Source organism: Paramisgurnus dabryanus, chromosome 8 (assembly GCF_030506205.2).
Source record: "Paramisgurnus dabryanus chromosome 8, PD_genome_1.1, whole genome shotgun sequence".
In the NCBI taxonomy this organism is placed as follows: Eukaryota; Metazoa; Chordata; class Actinopteri; order Cypriniformes; family Cobitidae; genus Paramisgurnus; species Paramisgurnus dabryanus.
This window is the reverse complement of record NC_133344.1, coordinates 4,663,834-4,690,041: the sequence shown is the minus strand read 5'-3', so window position 1 is coordinate 4,690,041 and position 26,208 is coordinate 4,663,834. Positions and strand designations below refer to the sequence as shown.

Sequence of the window (26,208 nt, the reverse complement as noted above, 5' to 3'; positions counted from 1 at the left end):
GTCTATCATGCCAAAGCAGACTTATTTACAGCAGCATTTTCAGGTTATGTTCCCATAGGGCATAGCGCACCCTAGAGGGCAACTGAGAAATAGAAGGTTAAAATGCAGTGTCTGATTTTTGGCATGGTGATAGACAAGGGCACTGAGTGTGACCCTGCATTGAAACTGAGATATAGCACCTCAAACATGGTTAAATATGCAATGTCTATTAACTGTATTGTCAAAAATGGCAAGTTTATGAGACCATTACTTTAAAATGCTGCTGTAAATATTTCTGATTTTTGGCATGGTGATTGAAAGGGGCACTGACTGTGATCCTGCAGTGCAATATTAAACGCACCCAGAGGGCAACTGAGATATAGCACCTCAAACATGGTTAAATATGCAATGTCTATTAACTGTATTGTCAAAAATGCCAAGTTTATGAGACCATTACTTTAAAATGCTGCTGTAAATAAGTCTGATTTTTGGCATGGTGATAGAAAGGGGCACTGACTATGACCCTGCAGTGCAATATTAAACGCACCCAGAGGGCAACTGAGATATAGCACCTCAAACATGGTTAAATATGCAATGTCTATTAACTGTATTGTCAAAAATGGCAAGTTTATGAGACCATAACTTTAAAATGCTGTTGTAAATAAGTCTGATTTTTGGCATGGTGATTGAAAGGGGCACTGACTGTGATCCTGCAGTGCAATATTAAACGCACCCAGAGGGCAACTGAGATATAGCACCTCAACAACATGATCTCACAAAGTTCCGTGGGACATTCACAGAATTTTTTGCTTATTTTTCCGTGGCATTCTCACGGATCTCCGCATATTTCCGTGGCCCTGCCACGGACTTTCTTTTCCGTGGCATTCTCACGGATTGGTTACTCAACTGCTTTTTCCTATTTTTAAACCATTGTCGCTTCGGTTTAGGGTTAGATTTGGTGTTTGCATTAGTATGTCACTTTAAGAATTTGTTTATACTATTTTTTCTGATGTATTCTTTTATATTTTCTAAACTTTAATCAATTGTTGCCTGGTGTTGGGGTTAGAGTTGGGTTTGGGTAGGGATGTCATTTTATGTAAATCTAACCCTAAACCGAAGCGACAATGGTAAGAAAATAGGACAAAACAGTTGAGTAACCAATCCGTGAGAATGCCACGGAAAAGAAAGTCCGTGGCAGTTGAAATTTTAAACGCACCCCAGAGAGCAACAGAGATATAGCACCTCAAACATGGTTAAATATGCAATGTCTATTAACTGTATTGTCAAAAATGCCAAGTTTATGAGACCATTACTTTAAAATGCTGCTGTAAATAAGTCTGATTTTTGGTATGGTAATAGACAGGAGCACTGACTATGACCCTGCATTGAAATATTAAACGCACCCTAGTGGACAACTGAGATATAGCACCTCCAATTGTGTTAAAATGCAAATTCTTCAACTGTATTGTCAAAAATGGCAAGTTTATTGGACCATAACTTAAAAATGCTGATGTAAATTATTCTGATTTTTGTTATGGTAATAGACAGGAGCACTGAGTATGACCCTGCACTGCAATATTAAACTCACCCCAGAGGGCAACTGAGATATAGCACCTCAAATATGGTTAATATGCAATGTCTATTAACTGTATTGTCAAAAGGCCAAGTTTCTGGGACTATAACTTTAAAATGCTGCTGTAAATACGTCTGATTTTTGGCATGGTGATTGAAAGGGGCACTGACTGTGACCCTGCAGTGCAATATTAAACGCACCCAGAGGGCAACTGAGATATAGCACCTCAACAACATGATCTCACAAAGTTCCGTGGGATAGTCACGGAATTTTTTGCTCATTTTTCCGTGGCATTCTCACGGATCTCCGCATACCAATCCGTGAGAATGCCACGGAAAAGAAAGTCCGTGGAAGGGCCACGGAAATATGCGGAGATCTGTGAGAATGCCACGGAAAAATGAGCAAAAAATTCTGTGACTATGCCACGGAAATTCGTGAGATCAGGTTGCACCTCAAACATGGTTAAATATGCAATGTCTATTAACTGTATTGTCAAAAATGGCAAGTTTATGGGACCATAGCTTTAAAATACTGCTGTAAATAAGTCTGACTTTTGGCATGGTGATAGACAAGGGCACTGAGTGTGACCCTGCATTGAAATATTAAACGCACCCCAGAGAGCAACAGAGATATAGCACCTCAAACATGGTTAAATATGCAATGTCTATTAACTGAATTGTCAAAAATGCCAAGTTTATGAGACCATTACTTTAAAATGCTGCTGTAAATAAGTCTGATTTTTGGTATGGTAATAGACAGGCGCACTGACTATGACCCTGCATTGAAATATTAAACACACCCCAGAGGGCAAGAGAGATATAGCACCTCAAACTTGGTTAAATATGCAATGTCTATTAACTGTATTGTCAAAAATGCCAAGTTTATGAGACCATTACTTTAAAATGCTGCTGTAAATTATTCAGATTTTTGGTATGGTGATAGACAGGAGCTCTGAGTGTGACCCTGCATTGAAATATTAAACGCACCCCAGAGGGCAACTGAGATATAGCACCTCAAACATGGTTAAATTTGCAATGTCTATTAACTGTATTGTCAAAAATGCCATGTTTATGGGACCATAACTTTAAAATACTGCTGTAAATAAGTCTGATTTTTGGTATGGTGATAGACAGGAGCACTGAGTGTGACCCTGCATTGAAATATTAAACGCACCCCAGTGGACAACTGAGATATAGCACCTCAAATTGTGTTTAAAAATGCAAATTCTTCAACTGTATTGTCAAAAATGGCAAGTTTATTGGACCATAACTTAAAAATGCTGCTGTAAATATGTCTGATTTTCGGTATGGTGATAGACAGGAGCACTGACTATGACAGTGCAATTTTAAACGCACCCTAGAGGGTAACTGAGATATAGCACCTCAAATACGGTTAAATATGCAATGTCTATTAACTGTATTGTCAAAATTGCCAAGTTTATGTGACCATAACTTTAAAATGCTGCTGTAAATTATTCAGATTTTTGGTATGGTGATAAACAGGAGCACTGACTGTGACCCTGCATTGAAATTTTAAACGCACCCCAGAGAGCAACAGAGATATAGCACCTCAAACATGGTTAAATATGCAATGTCTATTAACTGTATTGTCTAAAATGCCAAGTTTATGAGACCATTACTTTAAAATGCTGCTGTAAATAAATCTGATTTTTGGTATGGTAATAGACAGGAGCACTGACTATGACCATGCATTGAAATATTAAACGCACCCTAGTGGACAACTGAGATATAGCACCTCCAATTGTGTTAAAATGCAAATTCTTCAACTGTATTGTCAAAAATGGCAAGTTTATTGGACCATAACTTAAAAATGCTGATGTAAATTATTCTGATTTTTGTTATGGTAATAGACAGGAGCACTGAGTATGACCCTGCATTGCAATATTAAACGCACCCCAGAGGGCAACTGAGATATAGCACCTCAAATATGGTTAAATATGCAATGTCTATTAACTGTATTGTCAAAAGGCCAAGTTTCTGGGACTATAACTTTAAAATGCTGCTGTAAATACGTCTGATATTTGGCATGGTGATTGAAAGGGGCACTGACTGTGACCCTGCAGTGCAATATTAAACGCACCCCAGAGGGCAACTGAGATATAGCAGGTTAAATATGCAATGTCTGTAACTGTATTGTCAAAAATGCCAAGTTTATGGGGTTTACGGAATATACTGGATTATATGAGCTCTCGCTCTCATTATGTCCACGCAACACAAGCTCAAACGCGCCACAAAAGTTCATGTCGTGCACGTCTATCACGCATTCAGACTTTAAAACAGCAAAAGGGAAAAAAATAAAACTCAAGACTTACATAATATCCAGCTAGCCAACTCCGTTTGCCATGAGAAGTGGTGGAGCACACAGACTGCCATCATTTGACTCCGTTGGTCGATCTGGTCCAAGCTTCTTAATCCTTTATTTATTAATCAATTAAATAGCTTGTATAGGGTGATTTTGTAAGGATCAAAGCATATTTTCCTTCATCTCAAGCTATTTCACTTGCTTTCAATGATCTGTACTGTAGCTATCAGTTAACACAGCAATCTCCAACGCGGTTATGAGACTCTGAGAACAATCCAATCACAGGAGGTAAAAAACATTCAAAGCAATATTGATTCGCTTACAACATTAGTGGGAGTGTTTGGGGCGCACAGTCCTGCGCCCCAGGGCGGATCCGAAACCAGCCACTTAGAGCTCAGCCTCAGGTCACATGTTTTTACCCTTTTCCTGATCTACATAGACACTCATTAGGGGTGCGCCCCAGACACACAAACATGACACACACACACACAACAAACTCAGTTTTGATTTTTAATTGTTTTAAATAAATTATAACATGACTAACAGTGAAATATAGTACAACTTAATGATTTTATTTTGTATTAATTTGCACTATATATTTAACTTTTTGGTAACATCTTAAAGTAGCTTTCCTCTCTGGCCAGCTTTAAGAGTGACCAGCCGCCACTATATATAACTTGCAATGTATAACTATTATCAGACCGGCCCTCGCAGCCTCAAAACACTACCGGCCCACCGGGAAATGTCCCGACTCTCCCGATGGCCACTCCGCTACTGGTCAGGTGTGACTTTGGATGGTGGGTTCATGAGCATTTTTTCAAAATCAGATACCCTGCCTTTAAATGTAAAATTTACACAACTAGCCGTTAATCATAGATGAGTCATACAGCCTACGATAAGAAATTTGCTGCACCTACATTTTATAGTCGGGAGCTTTATATATATATGACCTAAATTCATAATCAAGTTTACTTATCCTCCCTTATGAAAAATAAACATGCAGTAAAGCTGTTTTGATTGCCATATGTTTATATAAAAATACAGTAGCAAAACCCTGGTCATCCAAATCATCCCTGGTAGGTTGTTATTTTCAATTTTTATCATATAACTTCTGTTGTAAGATTATGAGTTCTACAGTTTCCTTTTCTCCCGTAAAATAAACACATTTATTAAAGGAACTTAAAATAATATTTTAAATTATTCTCTCTTGAATCTGCAAATTAAAAGTGCAGTTGAAGTTTAAAGCCTTTATTTTCATCTGTATAGATACCTATAAAGACATTTTTCCGTTTTTATTACAACATTACATTCAACTGTGATTGTCATTAAAATACTATTAATAAAGTAAAATAAACCTGTTATACAATATATGGTGTCTGTGCAGTGAAACTGTGAAATGCTTGAAAAATATGCACAATATTCTCAAAATATAGTGGTGTTCCTCTCAGTCGCAGTCTTTACTCCTCTCTACAAGCTCATGCAGTTCGTTTCTATTGTGCTAACATATCACACTGTGTATCTGGTCAAGATAATCTCAATGCAATAAAAGATCCTTTAACTTTCCTAGAAAGAATAAAAAGACTTGACAAAATACAAAATAATTATATAAACTTTAATTTACCAGCACAGAGAATAGGCCTATAGCAGAAGTCAGGAGACATAATCATTGTAAAAATGAACAAAGCATTTACTAAATGATCTGAACCGTGACCACCTAAAATGAACAATTTATGACAATGTGGTCCCATGACATTAAAACTTTGAAAACAGTATGTAAAATCACACAGCACACAATATAAAATAAACAAGTTTGACACATAAAAAATAGTTTATAAAAGAGATAAAAATGATAAATGTGTAAATAAAATATGAAAAACAACATGAATTAACACTAATGTATATAGTTCTGAACAGTATGGATGCTCTCAGACACATACACTCTTTACCAGCTTGGCACTTTACCTCCAAAATACAGAACTGTTAGATTAATTTGAAAAACCTGAACAGCATAGTTTTATTTTATTTGTGTGTTTATTCTGTTGAATTTATGCGATATTGCTCATCATTTGATTATTTGTTCTTATTTTACTATTAAAGGGTAACTAAACCCCCGGGGCCAGTTGCACCAGCTGGGCGGTAAACCCAGTCGTAAGACTACTCTGGACGTAAAAAGCACTTTATATCGGACGTAGAATTAACACCTGTTGCACCATCTAGCCGTAGGGCACGTCTGAGACTTAAAGGTGCAGTGTGCAGCTTTTAGAAGGACCTCTTGACAGAAATGCAATATAATATACACAACTATATTATCAGTGGTGTATAAATACCTTACACAATTATCAGTTATGTGTTTATTACCTTACAATGAGCCGATTTTATCTACATACACAGCGGGTCCCCTCACATGGAAGTCGCCATTTCATGCCGCCATGTTTCTACAGTAGCACTAAACGAACAAACTGCTCTACAAAGCACATTTTTATTTTGTCTTAGACAACAACATGTTTGTCCTTTGGCGACTACCATAGCTTCTCTATGCGTTCTGGTGAACGGAAGACTGAGCCGTTGGTTTCAATTCACAATCCTCACTACTAGATACCGCTAAAATGTACACACTGCACTTTTAAACTTACCTCTAGTCAAGGGTAGGAGTAAGTATGAAGTATTGACTTTGTTTCTATAACAAAATAGAAATAATGAAATGTGACAAGACATTGGCGCGTGCACAGGATACGCAATGTGCTTTCATGCATGGTAGAGAGACCCCTAATAAATTATATAATAAAATACATAAATACTTACAAAGACACTGTAGAGAACTTATTAAAAGCTTTAATTTAATTTTGTTTGAAACTAGAGCGGTTATACAGTAATGTGTTTGAGTCTACACGCACGCATCTTGAGGGAGAGCGCACTGGTAAACATGGGGAAAGCTCTCATATGTCATCTATTAGTGTACCATTTTTGCCATAGTAAACGCGAACGGCATTTAAATATCAGTGTTAAACGCATTCGTTGGGGTGTGCATCATCTACACTGAGCGTAACTGCATTTGGTCGTAGATTCAGATGGTGCAACAGGCGTAAATATTTTTCACAATGTCGGACGTAGCTAAGCCCGACGTAGGACTCACACCCAATATTTTTACATGCAACCGGCCCCAGGTCAGAGCCTGACTCCACCCACTGGCAATATTTGAAAAATGCAAGAAAATTGGGCAGACCCCAATGGAGATAGAGGGGACGAACGGAGGGAGGGGCTGATTTGGGGGCTGCTGCTGTCAGCCTCTAAAATGGAGAATTTTGCCAAGGGTGTGCTGAGATCGTAACAAGGGTGAGGCGAGCTTGAACCTGCTATATGTCACACCGTATGGCTTAAGTAACTTAGTACCGCAACATCCAATAGGAAAATTCAACTTCAGTAGCCACCGATCGACCTGAGGAGGGCAGCAGTCAGGCATTTTTACACCATATATTGTAGTATTTAAAAACTTTATACCCAAATGTGAAAAAAGTTACTCAAATCAATGAACAGCACTAATAAAGCATCATTCTTACAGATCATTAACTAAAAAAGTTGGTTTAGGGTTTAGTTACTCTTTAATAATATGTAAAACTGTTTTTGGTGTCATAACCTTATTAAGGTCACTGGTGCTTTACAAAGTTTGACTGTTGATTAACTTTTCCCACAGACAATACTGTGTTAAGCCGGAAGTATACTAGGGACTTAATTTTCGTCATCAGGAGGGTCCGAGGTTGGCTACGCGGACCGACCGCATGCACCCCAAAATTTGAGACTGCGCAGACAGTGCGCATACAGTCCACATACAACAGCTCATGCGCGTGGAAAATTTAGACAGGATACTCCACTACAAACAATTATACAAAGGAATAATAATAACTCCTTGAAGAACAATAGGGTCCTCACACACCGGTGTGCTCAGGCCCTAAATAGACAGCATTTGCACACACACTATTGATTTTCTTCTTTAACTTTTACTTCTTCCAAGAACAGAAAGCTGTGGAGCATGTTTGTTATCATAATGTTTGATTCCAGCTCTTTGTTGTCTTGTTGTTTGTTATAAACTGTGTTTGCAATGGTGGATTGGTTACTTTTCTTCAATTATCATAATGTTTTAATGTACTGTAAATGTCGCCAAATCAGTGCTGCCCTAACAGACCGGTAGAGTAATAATTTGAATAAGAAATCATTTGTATTGCATATAGTGTCAAACGCGGCCATTCCCGTGTAGCCGTGGGGAGTATACTTGGAAAGCTGCACGGACGCGTGCGAGCCGGACGCGGAAAAAAGGTATACCTCGGCCTTTATGGTTTCTCTCCAGTATGAACTCTTTGATGATCTCTGAATTGAAATGGATTAGAGAACCTTATTCCACAGTGAGAGCAGACTTAATGGCGGGGTATACTTTTTTCCGTGTCCGGCTCGGACAGCCTTCAAAGCATACTCAGCTACCCGTGTTGAACATGTACAGTCGTGGCCAAAAGTTTTGAGAAATACATAAATATTAGTTTTCACAAAGTTTGCTGCTAAACTAGGCCTGCACGATAAATCGTTATAAAATCGCGATCTCGATTCGACCATGTACGCGATTTAATTTTGAAATGACTTCGATTCGCACTTTATTTTACGAGCCGACTGCATCACAAATGCTTTATGTGAGCGCTCCACAGAGTTCAGGGTTTCACCCTCAGCCAATGACAAAGCGCCTTTTAGTCACGTGTTTCACTTGTGGAGCGAGCGCGGTACCTCAGAAAGTCTGCAGCATCACAGAACTAGACTAGTGCGGCACGACAGGATTAAAAATGGATGATGAAAACCCAGTTACCAGTGACGAGACCCCGCCAACCACGGAACTCGTTCCGAAAAAAGGCTCGCATTCGGTGGTGTGGAAGTATTTCGGGTACAAGAAAGACGACACGGGCCAGTCTAATGTGATTTGCAAGGCATGCTTTGCCGTCGTTGCAGCGCCGCAAGGTAATTCAACAAATCTTTACCAACACCTCAAACGTCACCACAAAGTGCAATATGATGAAGCCGTACAAGGCAAGAAATCCGAAAGTCGTCCAACAAAGCAGACGTCTATTACGGACACCTTGCACAATGCGATGCCATATCCACATAACTCCAGTAAGAGTAAGGAAATAACAGAACCGATTGCTTACTATCTAGCAAAAGATATGGTTCCAATAAACACCGTAGAACGTGACGGATTTCGTAAGATGATCTATACACTGGACAAACGCTACTCAATACCCTCCCGCAACTATTTTTCACACGTTTCACTGCCAGCTATGTACAATAAAGTGAGAGCTGTAATTCAGGCAGAAGTGCAGCAAGCAGATTATTTTGCAGCAACGACTGATTTATGGTCCAGCCGTACGATGGAACCGTACATGAGCCTAACTGTCCACTTCATAGCGACTGATTTCACCATGAAAAGCAAGTGCCTACAAACTGCTTATTTTCCCGATGACCACAAAGGTGAGATCTTGGCACAGGGACTGAAGGATGCACTAGCATCTTGGAAGTTGGAAGAGGAGAAAATGGCATGTATAACAACAGACAATGGATCAAACATAGTGAAGGCAATCTCCATCAACAACTGGACCAGGCTCCAATGTTTTGGCCATAGGCTACATCTGGCAATTGGTGAGTTGCTGTGTGTGTGTGTGTGTGCGGGCGTGTGCGTATGTGTGTGTGTGTTATGTTGTGTGTGGGTGTGTTTTAGCAAGTTAGCCCTTGACCTGTAGGACATACTAGTAGTATTGTATTATTATTATTATTATTACTATTGTTATTATTATTATTATACTAGTAGTATAGTATTATTTTATTGTTATTATTATTTGTAATAGCAGTAGTATGATACTACTACTACAAATAACAGCAACAATACTACTACTACTACTACTAATAATAATAATATTATAATAAATTTTTTTATTTGTGAGACTACATAGAAATAGTTTGTGTTGTACTCATTCAGATTTGTTGTATTTTTCTCCTAAAAAATGCCATGAAAGATCCACGAATTAACCGTGTCACAGGCCTTTGCAGAAAGATTGTTAGCACTTTCAGTCACAGCTGGCTACGGAGGAGAAACCTTGCCATTGTCCAGAAAGAGCTCAAACTCCCAGAGCATCAACTGAAAACAGAGTGCCCAACAAGATGGGGATCAAGGCAGGAGATGATTCAGAGGATTCTGGAACAGCTTCCAGCAATATCACAGGTCTTCAATGATCGACAGGTTAGACACCTAGTACCCACATGGCAGGACGTAGAAGTCCTTGAGGGAATGAACAACACCCTAAGTCCTCTGGCTGAATTCACAGATGCCCTCTCTGGAGAACTAGATGTCAGCATATCCTCTGTGAAGCCGGTTCTTCACCTTTTCAAAACCTCTGTTTTGGCTGTGCAAGATGATGACACAGAATTCACAAAATCAGTCAAGTCAAACATCCTGAAATATCTGCAAGAGAAGTACAGTGATCCCCAAACTCAGGATCTACTCGACATGGCCACAACCCTTGATCCTAGGTTCAAGATGAACTACGTCAGTGAGGAGAGGAAAGCCACAATTAGAGCAAGACTGACAGATGAGATGACTGGCATAACTTTAGCTATGGTAAGGTCATTGCCACATTTCAATAAAATTGTTTAGTTGTTACTTAATATTAATTGAGATTATTAATTTATTTTCCAGCAGAATCCCCAGCCAATAGCCTCCCCAGCACCCCCCATGAAGAAGGGCAGAAAGACCCTGGGAAGTTTCTTCAAAGCAGCACAAGACATTGACGATAAGTCCTCTTCTCTAGAGCAAGCAGTGTCCACAGAGCTGGAGGCATATCTTCTGACATGTAACATCGACAGTGAAGATGACCCCTTAATCTGGTGGCGGCAAAATTGCAATGTTTATCCACGGTTGTCTGTGTTGGTGAAAAAATACCTATGCATTCCAGCTACCAGTTCACCTTCTGATCGGCTGTTCAGTACAGGGGGCAACATTGTGACATGCCACCGTGCATCACTAAAGCCTGAGCATGTTGACAGACTTGTGTTTCTGGCCAGGAATCTTTAAGTGCCATATTCAGTGTCACATATAGGGTCATGTGAGAGACCCATGTCCCAAAGAATTTTTAAAGAATTTAAAAATTTAATTTACTCTTTTGTAATGGCCAAATGAATATTCATTTTCTTATGTCACTGATGCCTTAGTAGGTTGGCAGATTTGTGTTTTATTTACGCTTATTTATGTTACAATTTTTAGAACCTAATTGAATGGCCAATTGAATGTTTGTTTTCTTTTTTCATTGAAGCCTTCATTTACAGGTCTGTAGAGTTGACTCAAGAAACATTTAACTAGTTAAAAAGGCCAGCAATTAAAGACAACGTGCTGCTATGTGTTCAAAATAAGTCATTCATTTTTGATACTGCACTTCAATGGTCAATTGATGACCCTTTTATTTAGACACTAAAGCCTCAGAATGTTTAATGATGTTTTAGTTAAGGCCATTTTCAGGGCTATGTTCAGCGCAGTGCGTTAAAGTTAACTATTTTTGGTAACCTACTTGAATGGCCAGTTGAATGTTCATTATCTAAATGGCCAGTATGCACTTTATTTTCTTTATTCATTGAAGCCTATGTTTTCAGGCTTGTGGTGATGTGCAATAGGTGCCAATAAAATCTATGTTTGGTACTGTGAGTTAGGTTTTTTTGTCATGGTTCATGTGTGTAATAAACTTGAGGGGGAAAACATCGTGCCAGAGAATCGTGATATCAATTCTAAGCAAAAAATAAATAAATAATCGGGATTCATATTTTCCCCTGAATCGTGCAGGCCTGTGCTAAACTGTTTTAAGATCTTTGTTTCAGTTGTTTCTATGATGTACTGAAATATAATTACAAGCACTTCATACGTTTCAAAGGCTTTTATCAACAATAACATGACATTTATGCAATGTTAGTATTTGCAGTGTTGGCCGTTCTTTTTCAGGACCTCTGCAATTCGACTGGGCATGCTCTTAATCAACTTCGGGACCAAATCCTGACTGATAGCAACTCATTCTTTCATAGTCACTTCTTGGAGTTTGTCCCCAAAATTTCAACGTTCTGGTCCCAGAGCCACTTAGTTATCACTTTTGCCTTATGGCACGGCGCTCCATCGTGCTGGAAAATGCATTGTTCTTCACCAAACTGTTGTTGGATTGTTGGAAGAAGTTGCTGTTGGAGGGTGTTTTGGTACCATTCTTTAGTCATGGCTGTGTTTTTGGGCAGAATTGTGAGTGAGCCTACTCCCTTGGGTGAGAAACAAATACACACATGAATGGTTTTAGGATGCTTTACTGTTGGCATGACACAGGACTGATGGTAGCGCTCACCTGTTCTTCTCCTGACAAGCCTTTTTCCAGATGCCCCAAACAGACGGAAAGGGGCTTCATCTGAGAATATGACTTTGCAGCAGTCCTCAGGAGTCCATTCACTATACTTTGCAGAAGGTCAATCTGTCCCTGATGGTTTATTTTTGGAGAGAAGTGGCTTCTTTGCTGCCCTTCTTGACACCAGGCCATCTTTCAAAAGTCTTCGCCTCACTGTGCGTGCAGATGCGCTCACACCTTCCTGCTGCCATTCCTGAGCAAACGTGGCACTCCGATCCCGCAGCTGAATCCTCTTTAAGGAGACGATCCTGGCACTTTCTGGACTTTCTTGGACGCCCTGAAGCCTTCTTTACAAGAATTGAACCTCTTTCCTTGAAGTTCTTGATGATTCTATAGATTGTTGATTTGGGTGCAATCTTAGTAGGCACAAGATCCTTGCCTGTGAAGCCATTTTTATGCAAACCTGACATAATGATCTCCAGCCTTGTGCTCGTCAACATTCTCACCTGAGTTAACAAGACGATTACTGAAATGATCTCAGTAGGTCATTTAATGACAGCAATGAAATGCAGTGGAAAGGTTTTTTTGAGATTCAGGCCTAGTCCACACGGACACGGGTATATTTATAACTGGAGTTTTCCCTAAAAAAAATCCCATCCACACATGCTCGGTTTAAATTAAATATCCATCCACACGATAAAGCAGAAGCACGCTATCAAGCGCTGTCAAGAGCATGCCACACCAGCAGGCGGGGATACAACCCAAATCGTGTTCTGCAACATAGTGAGATAACTGAGCATCTATCTGTATACATGTTAGAAGCCCTGTTGGCACAGTTATTATTAGCAAGATACGTCCGCCATTGCACAGAATCATCAACAAAGCAGTCGTCGCGCACAATCTTGACGTCAAACACAGTGGATAGCGGCGCACACTCTGACGTCGCAAGGCAAAACCCCCGGTTTTACTCTCTACACGACACCACTGTAACCGGGGTTTCTTAAAAAGCTCACCCTGGCCGGGGTTTTCAAATATGCTCGGTTTCAGTGCCCTGATACTGCGGTTTCGTGTGGACGAACAGCCGAACCGCGTGAAAAAACTCACGGTTATAAAAATACCCATGTCCGTGTGGACTAGGCCTAAGTTAATTTTCATGGTAAAGGAGGACTATGCAATTCATCTGATCACTCTTCATTCAACATTCTGGACTATATGCAAATTGCTATTATAACAACTTAAGCAGCAACTTTTCCAATTTCCAATATTTATGTAATTCTCAAAACTTTTGGCCACGACTGAACACAATACAATTGATTTCTCATTCAAATTATTACTCTACCAGGCCGTCAGAGCCGCACTGATTTGCGAGTCAGGTCGGGTCAGCTCACTTAACTTTGGCTTGGTTAGCTTTTCCATCGAGTTAGTATTATTTCAGATGAGAGGGATTATAGGCGTGTCGTTATATGTGCGCTGCCTACTGCTGTGACATCATACAAGTGAGAGCATTGTTGTACATTCCCATACATTCATTTATTTCTCAGTCTGACACAAAACTAAAATTGATCACCAAAATAGATGTTTGCACATCGCGTTTAACACTACCTCTGTCTCACATGACAGTTTCTGTAAAAACACCTGTGGCATCAGTTAACGAGCTCCGCTAAGCCTCATAAATTGCATTTAAGCATACGTGCGCGTTGGGAATGTGCCGCCAAAAAACTGCAAGTCTAAAAAAAACTGTTATTGTGTTCTTGATTCTCAACCTGTAGATGTTTTTCATCGCTAAAGTGAGTTTGGGAACTTATAGCAGAGCACAGATGACAACATGTTTGCTCGAGACACCGCAAGCTAGCACTAAGGTAAAGCTAATCTTTTACATTATAGCAATTACACTGATAGTGACGATTCTCTCAGACCAATCAGTGATCTACAGTGTTTTCACATCACGTTTGGTCTCACCTCAGGTCGCTTGGAACCCCAACCGAGGTGTTCCTAAAAAAAAGTATCGGGTACTATGTACTTCACTTAGTGAAAAAGCTCCCAAAAGTAAACTGACACCAAACCGTGAGGGACTATGCAACGGAAAAAATGCAGGATAGGTGAAGAAAAGTAGAGGATCCACCATGGCAAACAAAGTTTAGAAGAAACAAGAAGAAAACAAAGACCAGGAGTCAAACATTAAGGTGACGAAAATGCTCCACAGCTTTCTGTTCTTGAAAGAAGTGAAAATAAAAAGAAGAAAAAACAATAGTGTGTGTGCAAATGCTTTCTATTGCCTTTGTGTAAGGGTGCACTCACATTATCCAAACCAAACCATGCCCCAGCGCGATTGTTAACCCTCCATACTCCCCCAGGTGCACGCACTCACACTGTACTTTTATCGATCCGAGTCCGCCCACCTCTGCAACCCAGCCGCAACGCCATTAACCAATCCGCGGAACAGAACAATCACACTAGTCAAACAAACCAGGCTTTGGGGGTCAAACGTGCCCGAGCGCCGTTTGGATAGTGGGAGTTCGCCCTAATTGTTTGTAGTGTGGGTGTTCTGTCTCAATATGTTCTCACACATGCGCGGTTGAACGCGTACGGTCATTTTCTCCTGATGTCAAAAATGACGTCATGCAGACCCCCCAGTATACCTTCAGCTTTAAAGTTTCTCACCAATATGAACTCTCTGATGGGCTTGTAAGTGACTTGACTGAGCAAACGTCTTGTCACACTGAGAGAATTTAAAAAGGTTTTTCACCTGTATGAATTCTCTTGTGCTTTAGTAATGAAGACCCTTGACTAAAACTCTTACTACAGACACTACAGTGATGAGGTTTCTCTCCAGTATTAATTCTCTCATGGGATTTTAAGGAACTTGACTGGGCAAACGTCATGTCACACTGAGAGCATTTGAAAGGTTTTTCACCTGTATGAATTCTCTTGTGCTTTAGTAATGAAGACCCATGACTAAAACACTTCCCACAAACACTACAGTGATAAGGTTTCTCTCCAGTATGAACTCTCTGATGATCTCTTAAATGAGATGAACTAGAGAATCTCTTTCCACAGTGAGAGCAGACGTAAGGTTTCTCTCCAGTGTGAACTCTCTGATGGACTTTGACGTGACCTGAATAAGCAAATGTCATGTCACACTGAGAGCATTTAAAAGGTTTTTCACCTGTATGAAGTCTCTTGTGACATAGTAATGTAGTTTGATGACTAAAACTCTTCCCACAGACACTACAGTGATAAGGTTTCTCTCCAGTATGAACTCTTTGATGAACTCTGAATTTAGATGAACTAGAGAAGCTCTTTCCACAGTGAGAGCAGACGTAAGGTTTCTCTCCAGTGTGAACTCTCTGATGGACTTTGAAGTGACCTGAATAAGCATATGTCATGTCACACTGAGAGCATTTGTAAGGTTTTTCACCTGTATGAATTCTCTTATGACATAGTAATGTAGTTTTTTGACGAAAACTCTTCCCACAGACACTACAGTGATAAGGTTTCTCTCCAGTGTGAACTCTCTCATGGACTATCAGCTGATATCTATGACAGTAACATTTATCACAGTGTGAACACTGATGGAGTTTCTCTTTAATGTGAGTATTCTGGTGTTTTTTTAAAGAGCCTGAATCCCTAAAGGTTCTGTCACATTCACTGCACTGATAGAGTCTCTCATTGGTGTGTGAACGCACATGTCTCTTCAGACCACGTTTACGGCTAAATCTCTTCTCACAGTGAGGACACTCGTAAGGTTTTTCTCCAGTGTGAACTCTCTGATGAACTTTAAGATATTGTTTGGTTCTGAAGTAATTTCCACATTCAGTGCAGTTGAAAGGCTTTTCATCACGGTGTATCCTCATGTGAACATTTAGATTATGGGAAGAGACAAAAATCCTCCCACACTGCTCACAGTGAAACTGCTTCTTCTTCTTGTCTCTGTGGTCTTCTGAATGAAGTTTCTTCTCTTGTAAGGTAGTAAAGCTGATCTCAGATCTGTTGAAGAGTTTTTGTTCTGTATGTTTTCTCTCATGTCTCTCTAAAAGTCTCTGTGAGCTGAATGTCTTTCCACAGGTGATGCAGGAAAGAGTTTGTGCTGTCAGTCGCTCTTTTGATGTTGAGGACGTTATTTCTATATCCAAACATGAATCACTCTTCACACCTGAAAGAAATATGATACAATTAAATTGTCTTTTCACTCTTATTTACACAAAGAAGGATGAAGAATTGATATTCTGTATCTTTTTCTAGATTCACACATATAGACAGAAGACAGGTGTCAGTCCTGTTATTATTACAGCTGGGTCATTGCACATCAAATAAACCAACATTTGTAAACATATCCAGCTGCTTTGTTTTATTATATTACTCTTCCGCAAAACAAAGTAGTTCCTCAGATTCAAGCGTGGCTGCAACAGAGTGCATTTCTCAAGCAACACAGATGCAGCAAAGACACAATGAAAATATGATTAAAGACTGTGGTGTTTAGTTTCATAAATCAGTACGCAGCAACAGTGGGGCAGTGATACTTATGTAATGCGGTCTGAACCGTGGGTTTACCGGGGTATTTTATCATGGCTTAGAATGCGTTTTAACCAATCAGAATGAAGAAGTCGAACGGACGTGACTTGGGCATGTGGCAGCATCGACAATCCCATTTTTTAATTCGAAGTTTGAGGTTGTGACTTAATTTTGATCGATCATGACACCCTTAACGTTGTGTTACACACAATAACACCCTGGTCTCGTGTGTAGCAAAGTTTTATTCAAACAGTAACGTGAGGTGTCAGATCCGCAGTACAAATATCTTTTCATGTACTTAAAAAAGGGTATGCATATTAAATGTTTATTTAGTTTTACCAATTTTCTTTTTGTCTCTTGTTTACTGTAATTACATCTGTGTTTTATCGGCCTCATTGCTATCACATTATAGACATATAAAACACAGCTCAGATATGCTATTGTGTACAAAAATGCCAAGTTAGTATTACAAAGAAAATAGAAACACTCACTTTAGTCAGACGTCCGTTTATCCCTGCATCCTAAATTAGATAAATGTTGTGAAAATAAACACCCCAGTCTTAAATCATATTATACAACGGCTCATTCTGGTTCTTCATTCTGATTGGTTGAAACGCGTTCTAAGCCGTGATAAAATACCCTGGTAAACCCACGGTTCAGACTGTCTGCTGTGTGTGTGTGGATTGGAAACTACGCTCTGTTGCAGCCACACTTGATTCTGAGGAACTTCTTTGTTGGCAGAAGAGTGATATTTGTTCTAATATAATTACAATTTATTTGTGTTTTATTTTATGAAATCCTGCTAACGTTATGCATATGAAGTAACCGTTTTATAAAAGCAGTGGGGTTACAGTGCATTTTATAACAGCTAAGGGGGTTTCCACTTCACGTAGTGCCTAACAAGGCCCCTTATTTGTTATAAAATGCACTGGTGGTAACCCACTGCTTCTTGGGGCCTTTGCTTTATTTTATCATAAATCACTTATACCTGTGACAAAAAACACAAGTCCCAGGCACTCAATCAAAAATAACAAAAAGGAGAAGGAATAAATAAAAAGCCTTTATTAAGTGTGGCTTACATCTTATAAAATCCAAACGCCAACATGTTTCGACCAGCAAGTGGTCTTCTTCAGGGCAAAGCAACACACGCTGAGAATGTCAGCAATTTATAAGTTAAAACCACGCCCATCGTTAGAAGCCATTCCATGAACAAATCATACTTGAAACAATCAATTAGACCTAATGAAGTGTAAAGGATTAGGAGACCAAACTCAAACAAAACACATCAAGAAATGAAAATAACCAATAAAGCAAAAAAATGAGTTATCTAAAGATGAAAACAACTATGTTTCATCTTTCTAAGTAACAAATATGAAATAATAAAAAACAAAAAATACAAAGCGTAGTCATCATAAGAACATAGAAAACACATCATAAAAACACTTAAACTCTATGTCATCATTGAGACCAACAGGTCTTTTCTCAACCTCCCTTGGTTTCTTACAGAAGGTCCCAGACTCTTCGTGATAAGTTGGTACATAGCGATCTTCCTCCTAAGAAGGAAAGTTGGCTTAAGAGACCAACTGGGCTATACCGATGCATGAACTGCCCCCATTGTAGTAATGGCATCCCTTCCAAAACCTTTGTGGATTTTAAATCCAATAAAACATTTAAAATAAGAGATTTTATAAACTGCAATACTACATTTGTTGTTTAACGCTTATCGTGCCCATGTAAGGATGTGTTTTATGTAGGCCGTACTAAGAGGCGTCTGTGTCACAGAGCGACTTCAAGCAGCGGAACCAAAAAATTACCGAAATAGTTCCGCCCGGACCATTTCCAGTAAAACACACGGCCAGTTCCGGTAACTCTGGGCAAACAAATTTGGGGCTTATTCAGAACAGGTGTGCAAAGTAAATGACTTCAATTACCTTGAAAAATGGTGCCCTCAGCATAATGTAGGGTTTATAGACAATTGGAAGCATTTCCGGGGGAGACCTGACCTGCTAAAGAGAGATGGCCTTCATCGGTCTCAGGAAGGAAGGGCGATTCTCTGTATAAATTTGACCAATAGTCTTAATTCTAATACAGTCTGACTATCCAGGGTACAGGTCAGGAAACAGACAGATCGGCTTAACCGTCCGTTAACTGCCGTGATATGTCAAGATCACTTATATCCCAGCACTTAGAGTCAATCTTACCAGAATATCAACACATTTCAACTGTATCTGTTCCCCGAACAAATAAATACAGAGCACCGCTTCACACATCTGGTACAAATCTGATTAATATAAAATTAGAAAACAATACATTAACAGATGAACCTCAAATGTTAAAATTCGGTAGGGCTGGGCGATATATATCGGAGGATTCTCATGCGTGTTTCATCAGTAAAGCCGGTTCCTTGATTAGAAGTAAATCGCCATCAGCTGCTTTCAGATGGAGCCGCATTTACTAAACAGAACCGTAGTTCGCTGACAATCGGGGCAATTTCGCATTAATTATCGAGGACATATCGCCTGCAATAATTAATGCGATATGGCCCAGCTTGTCAGTAAACTACGAATATTTTTTATCAAACAAATTCATTTGCATCTCCATTTGAACATTAATGAAAATGCAACATATCAGTACAATCTTATCACTTAGGCAGTGGTTCCCAAATCCAGTCCTCGGGACCCCCCTCCCAGCATGTTTTAGATGTCTCCTTAACACCTGATTCCATTCATCAGGCTAGGTTGGAAGGAGCCTGATTAGTGGAATCAGGTGTTTCATATGAGGAGACATCTAAAACATGCTGGGAGGGGGGTCCCGAGGACTGGATTTGGGAACCACTGAGTCTTAGTGTAAGAATTTGAACTAAAAACATAGTGAACAAGACATAGTCATAAAGACCATTCATTTCTATTTTTAACTTAAACGACTAAACAAATATCTTGTTTCTCAGGAGAAAGTCATTACAATCATGCTGAAATAATTGAAGGCATGTTAAAATCATCAATTCAGCTCTTTAAACAAAGATTCCAGTGAAGAGACATTTGACATTCCTTTAGCTTTCTTTTCTTGATATCTGTTGATGGAATAGAGACAGCGATTACATGTTTTCTATACAAGTGTACGGCTTAGAGAATGTTTTACCAACTCAATTTCCCTATTATAAACTTATTTACTTTCTCCTTCTCTCCTTAAGCATCTCCTTATGCCTGGCTTCATACTGTGCTAACCTTTCCCGGTACCTCCCTTACGAAATTTAACCATGGTTTAAAAAAAAAAAACATGGTTACTGTAGTAAAACCATGTTAACCACAAAATAACCATGGTTTTGACAGTGAAACCATGGTTAGTGTAGTAAAACCATGGTTTTGCTGATAGTAATCAATACACCAAAAATTTATTTTCATAAGGGCTCCTTGTACTTTCTTTGCTCATGCCTAAAAACTGTCAAAAATCACTTTAAAAACAATGATCAGTGACTGTTAACATACACATACAACAAACAAATGAAGACCGATATAAATTTATGTTTAATATAAGTATATTATATATAATTTCGACAATATTTGTTTAATATATATATAGAGACAGATAAATATTTATATTTATGTTTAATATTGCAATCATAACAGACAAGAATATAGCTAGACATCTGACTTAATTATGTCACTCTACAGGACGGGCTGTCACACCACAGGACTTTTTCACCTTGGCAGCCATTTTTAGTCATTGTTATACAAGACTGAGCTTGGACATTACAGTAACTGAATAAGTTAATTGTTTTAAACCTGAAAATGATTATTATTTTTTTATATTTTTCTTTTTTCTCGAACTAGATCAGTCACACCACAGGACTATCAAAAATGGACTCGTTCATGGTCTGACAGAAATGATGAAATTTATCAAATTAATAAGAGATTAACACTCACCTTTTAACCTCTTTAGCACATCCAAACATCTGGGGGATTTCCTGGTAGGGGGGTTGACTAAAAAACACCTATGGCTGTCCATGTAACTGCCATTACAAAAATCTAATATCCTATGTTACACTGCAGGACAGCATTTGTGTTACAAAAGTAAATGTACTGTAAATGTTATTTTTGTACTTTTTAGCATTTTGAAAACTTAAAGGCGCTCTAAGCGAATAATGTGCGACGTCACTTCCTGTTGATGTTTGAACTGTTTTCAAACAGACAGAGCGTAGCTAACTCCTCCCCCTCCCCCTCCCTTCCGTGCTTTCATGAACGCGCCCAACCCCCACCCCCAAATCCTTCTTGTCGTTTATTGGCTGGAATACTTTGTTTTGTTTTGTGCTGCTAGGTTTGGCCATTTGTTGATATTGCCGTTTGTGAAGCCTGGGCTGTCTACAGAGATCGCGTTTTTTTACAGTTTGATCAGCGGACAGGCAGCAAGCAGATAGTGAGGAGATGTTTCCGGTATGTAACAAAAAATGTTTTATGGTCTAAAACGCTTCAATTCCCTTAGAGCACATTTAAGATAATTAAGCAAATATATACAAAATAATGCCAAGGCATTTATTAGCTGCTCCAAACATATCTGCTTTATTTTACTAATATTTACATTTGATGAGTCATCAATGTTACAGTCACACCGCAGGACATTTTGCTATTCATCTTGAAATATGAACAACACCAAATACATTTAATGTCCCAAAATCCTAATGTTGAAATAAAATGATCTTCTATGCCCCACGGGAATGTGTTGTTTTAGTTGAGAAAAGCAGTTCAGTAAACATTTACACTTAATTACAGAAAAAACATGCGTCACATCATCTGCCCATTCTCTCAATATTAGACAAAACGTGACAGGGCCAACGCATACTTGTAAGCACACATTAGACTTAATTCTGTGACTCGGACTCAATATTAATGACATCAAAATATCACCTCAGAGTGATGCAGGGTTGCCAACTTTGGTGATTTGTCTGGAGTGAGATTTTTCCCCAAACATGCGCATGCAGCGGCCTACTGGAAATTTTGGCCGGTGGACACCACAAGCCTCTTAACATCTAAACCTACACAGACTACATTAATTTCCAAATGTTTGATGTTTTGATAAGTTTCTTTGTGTTTCTGGCAAGTTTCTTTTTGTTTTGATAAGTTTCTTTTTGTTAAATGTTACTTTGACTATTTGATTTATTATGTGATTATGATCAGGGCTTTGCTGAAAGAGAGCTGAAAGTTCATCAAGCTCCCCTGAATCAAGAATGGTTGATTATAAGGTCATAATCTATGAGGTTAATGCATGAGTGAGGACTACACATGGCATTGCATTTATCCTACTTTATCATCAACTCATGATCTGATTCAATAGGTTGTTTTAGTAAACTGAGGATAATACACAGATGAGGTTAATACATGGTTTTGTTTTTTGTTTGCATAAAACATGGTGAATAAAACAATGCATGGTGCTTATATTCAGGAAATTACTATATATTGGGCCCTTAAATGGTCCATCAGCCTCCTGTCTCTCATAAGAATTTGGTTTTGGCTAATATTCACATGTTATTATCTAGGTCAGGTGTAACAAAAAATCATCTTTGAGCTTACCTGCTGTAAGATATAATGCAAGGCTGCATTTTAAACTTCTCACATTTGATTTACTGTCTCTTAATGAAGAAGTAATTTTAGTAAAAGTTGTTCAGGAAATCTAAATTCCATAATAAACCTTAAAATTACTTAAATAGAAGAGCTCAACACTAAGATTTTTTGGCAAAAAAAGTAATTTATTTAAAAGTAAATATGGATTAATCCTTTTTTTTTACAAAGTTACAGAAGTTACAGACAAGAAAAGTGAGTGATTTTCTCTTCTTTTGTTTAACTTTAATGACTTCAAAATGGATAGTGTTTATTAGGCAGGCTTTAGACCGAATGCAATAAAATTTTTAAATTCGGTTAAGACATAATCAGTTGTTTACCATGATACTCATTAAGACAGCTACATTCACAAATGTTATGTGAATTTGTCAGTTTAAGCAAAAAGACGAACATGGGCTTATTTAAGCGTTGTGCCGCGCACGATGCGTCGGATTTACAAGTTCAAAGCTGTGAATCTAATCATTATACAGCTGTACAATAATCAGCGTTTAATTACTTACATCTTTCTTGCACTTTCACTCTGAGGAATCGCGCAGCTGTCCTCCATTGAGTTGCACCTCTGTCTGTGATTTGATTCGTCATCTGGGAGTCAATTTGACTTTTTCTTACTTTATGGGGCGCAGCGCAGACCTGTTGGCTTGTGACATCACACGACCGCGAGATCGATTTAAAGGGATACTGAGTCTCTAAGTGTGTTCGAGATCATCCGGCGCTGCGCAGACCGATCTGCGAGGTTTGCCGCTTGCAGTCGAGGGAGGAACTGAAGACGGAGCCGTCAAGCCGGACACCTGCTGCTTGCCGTAGTGACGTGTGCGCCGTGTTTCCTTGTTTTTAATCGCAAATGAAGTGAATTAAAAGCTGAATTTGATAAAAACAAACCTTTTAATAAAAAGTTGCAACCAGAAACATTTTATATCGAATATTTTAATTGCTGCTTATACTGTATACTCGAAAATAACGGGAAACAAGCCTATATTATTAAAATATCAATAGAGTTTGTTATTTTCATTTTTATTTTATTACACGACACAATAACATATTTAAGCATATTAAAGTGTTTTTTCCTGTTTTAAAACATGAATTTATAATGTTTATTAGTGGAACTAAAGGTTGGATTAAACTTGAAACGCACGTGATCGTTGTCATCAATGAGGCGACCAATCACGTAAAGCTGTTACGTCATCACAACTCCGGGCAGCCGCTCTGGAGAAGCTGCACCGGCTGAGCTAGCCGGCTACTCTCGAAACGCTCTCGCGGTACTTAAAAACCATATGACACAGTCACGTGCCTGCAGCGCCAGCTGAAGTCGGACAAAAATACTAACCGGAAAGCACTGCTTCAAGTCAAAGAGCGCCGCATGAAATCGAACACACCTATTTACTGTTGAATCGGTCTCGCGGTGCTAAGACGTCACATGCAGATCGGTCTGCGTGGGGGCTCAAGAAGCTAAACGAGTGAAAAAAATACAGCAGAGAAGAATGTCTATTTTAGCGTGAGATTTCTTTTTTGAGCGTGAGAACGTGAGATTGAGGCTGAATGCGTGAGTCTCACGCCAGATGCGTGAGAGTTGGCAACCCTGAGTGATGCAGTTTCTGTTCCCTTGTGTCATACACTGTACTTCTAGATAGGATCACTCGACCCACAACATGCTACCGACTAGCCAGAACAATAATTTCCACCACTAAAGATAGCTTTATTAGCACTCTTCCAGACCTGTCCCAAATGAAACATGTAGCAGATAACTGTGACGATCTAGATATTGTAATAGAAAACCTAAACAATGTCTGTTCTAACACGTTGGATGCCGTTGCTCCCATTCGAAAAAAGAGAATCAAAGAAAAACTGCCAGCTCCGTGGTATAACTATCACACCGCAGCCCTTAAAAGGCAGCTAGAAAAATGGAAAGAAATTATAGAAGCACAAAGTTAGAGGTATGGCGTGCAGCATGGAAAAAGAGTGTTAAACACTACAGACAGGCTATTAAAACCGCCAGATCTACCGATCTCAGCAAGCTTATAAATGAGAATCATAATAACCCTTGTTTCCGCTTTAGCACAGTTGCGAAACTTACTAGAAACAAATGTAGTAGCTGTTCAAGAGATCAGCATTGGGTTTGCTTGTGGAGATACCCATAAAGCAATAAAATCCCCAGGTGGTGCTAATAACCAGGACTCAGGACTTCCTCTCCCAAATTCCAGTTCACTAAAGGTCTATTGAATCTATGTAATGTCATATTCATTCTATGTTGTGATGCTACAAAGGTTTCATCTTCATGTTTGGTTTCAATTTAAAGGTGATAGTGCAGTGGTTAAAAAGGTCTAATTTCTATAATTCTAAGAGAAAGTGTATCAAAGTTTAAAACTTAAAGACATAATCTGTACTCCTGCGAGGGGTGTCACATCATGAGAAGATCTAGATAACAGATGGTTAACAGTCCCATTTGGTGCTCCTCTTCAGGTCACGAGAACCGACCAACCAAATACTGATTTGAGATTTTATTATTCTTTGTCTCATTCTGTGTATATAAGGTGGCTTGGCAAGAGACTCTGGGAAGTATTCTTTAGCAAGAATCTTCCCCACACTTTGGGTGTGTGTATTCAGACATTATGGAAGTATTCTTTAGCAAGAAACTTCCCCACACTTTGTGTGTGTGTATTCAAACATTATGGGAGAAATCTTTAACAAGAATCTTCCTACACCATTTTGGGTATATTATATTCATGATGGAAGTACTCTGTAGCCAGAGTGTCTATTGCCAGGTATGACTTTGTAACTGTTGATCATTTTAACGAATTGGAATTGAATCATATTCTGTATTATATGATATTCTTTAAGCTGGAACCTGCCTGGTATAATAAATTGTTACATTTGTTTCATCTGAATTCTTCAGACAATGTATTGATTTATTTTAATTCTTTCAGAAATTATTATTTCCAGTAGATTAGAAGGAGTCTGGTATTACCGCAAAATAAGTATGTCAGGATATGATCACACTGGTTTTTTGATGTTGAATGGAGCAGGTAGCACATTCACCAGGATTCTCAGATTTATGTCTATCACCTGACTTAGCAAGTTGCATGATCGTGACTAAAATAACTATTTTTATGATCGGAGCAAGCATGGGGCGGCCAGACGTAAAAATATTAGTTTACCCGGCAACCTCTGACTAAGATCAGACTGGCAATTTTGTGTCCGTGAGATGTACGCAACGGCCGGCGTATATCCTGTGCGATATCGGGTCCCTAATGAACGAATAACTAAGACTATGGGAATTTATAAATAATAAAATATATAAATTATGATCAACAGATAATTGGAATAATACACTAAATTCTTACTATAGTAAATTGGAGTCATATTATAATTTAAATACAGAGGTCAAAAGAATTTTAATTAATCCTGATATGGAATTATTCTTCTAGAAGCGCTGAGGAAGGAACGAACACGAGACCCCTTCACCCACTCCACTTGTATCTGTCGTTGGGCTTGTGGGTGGTACCTTACAGCTTGGTGACCCCGACGTGATGACGTATACCACGGGACGTGATGACGTAGTACACCCGAACAAGTGACGTGGTACTCCAGGAAGCTTTCCAGCGCGACATTTCAACCATAACAGAGTATTCCATTCATCGCAAAATAGGAGGTTTAAACGTCTATTTTTCTGTCTGCAGCTGTGTTGGTAAGTTGATTTTATTTGCCTATTAGAAATATTGAGGGTGAGCATAAATGCACCCGTATGTTGTAGAATGGGACGGGAAACTCCCATTGAAGGTCCGGAGAAATCCGGTTAGGCATGAAAATTAGAATAATA

At 39.0% G+C, this 26,208-nt stretch overlaps 1 protein-coding gene and 1 pseudogene across 1 annotated transcript; one reads left to right on the top strand and one right to left on the bottom strand.

Moving 5' to 3' along the window:
* Positions 1–5,469: 5,469 nt before the first annotated feature.
* The window catches only part of LOC135771736 (uncharacterized), a 35,815-nt pseudogene continuing 15,076 nt past the window's right edge, over positions 5,470–26,208 (bottom strand).
* Positions 9,912–10,973, top strand: LOC141282449 (E3 SUMO-protein ligase ZBED1-like). The gene is made up of 2 exons (XM_073815424.1): positions 9,912–10,520; positions 10,602–10,973. The coding sequence occupies exons 1-2, from the start codon at positions 9,912–9,914 to the stop codon at positions 10,971–10,973; spliced, it is 981 nt and encodes a 326-aa protein (XP_073671525.1).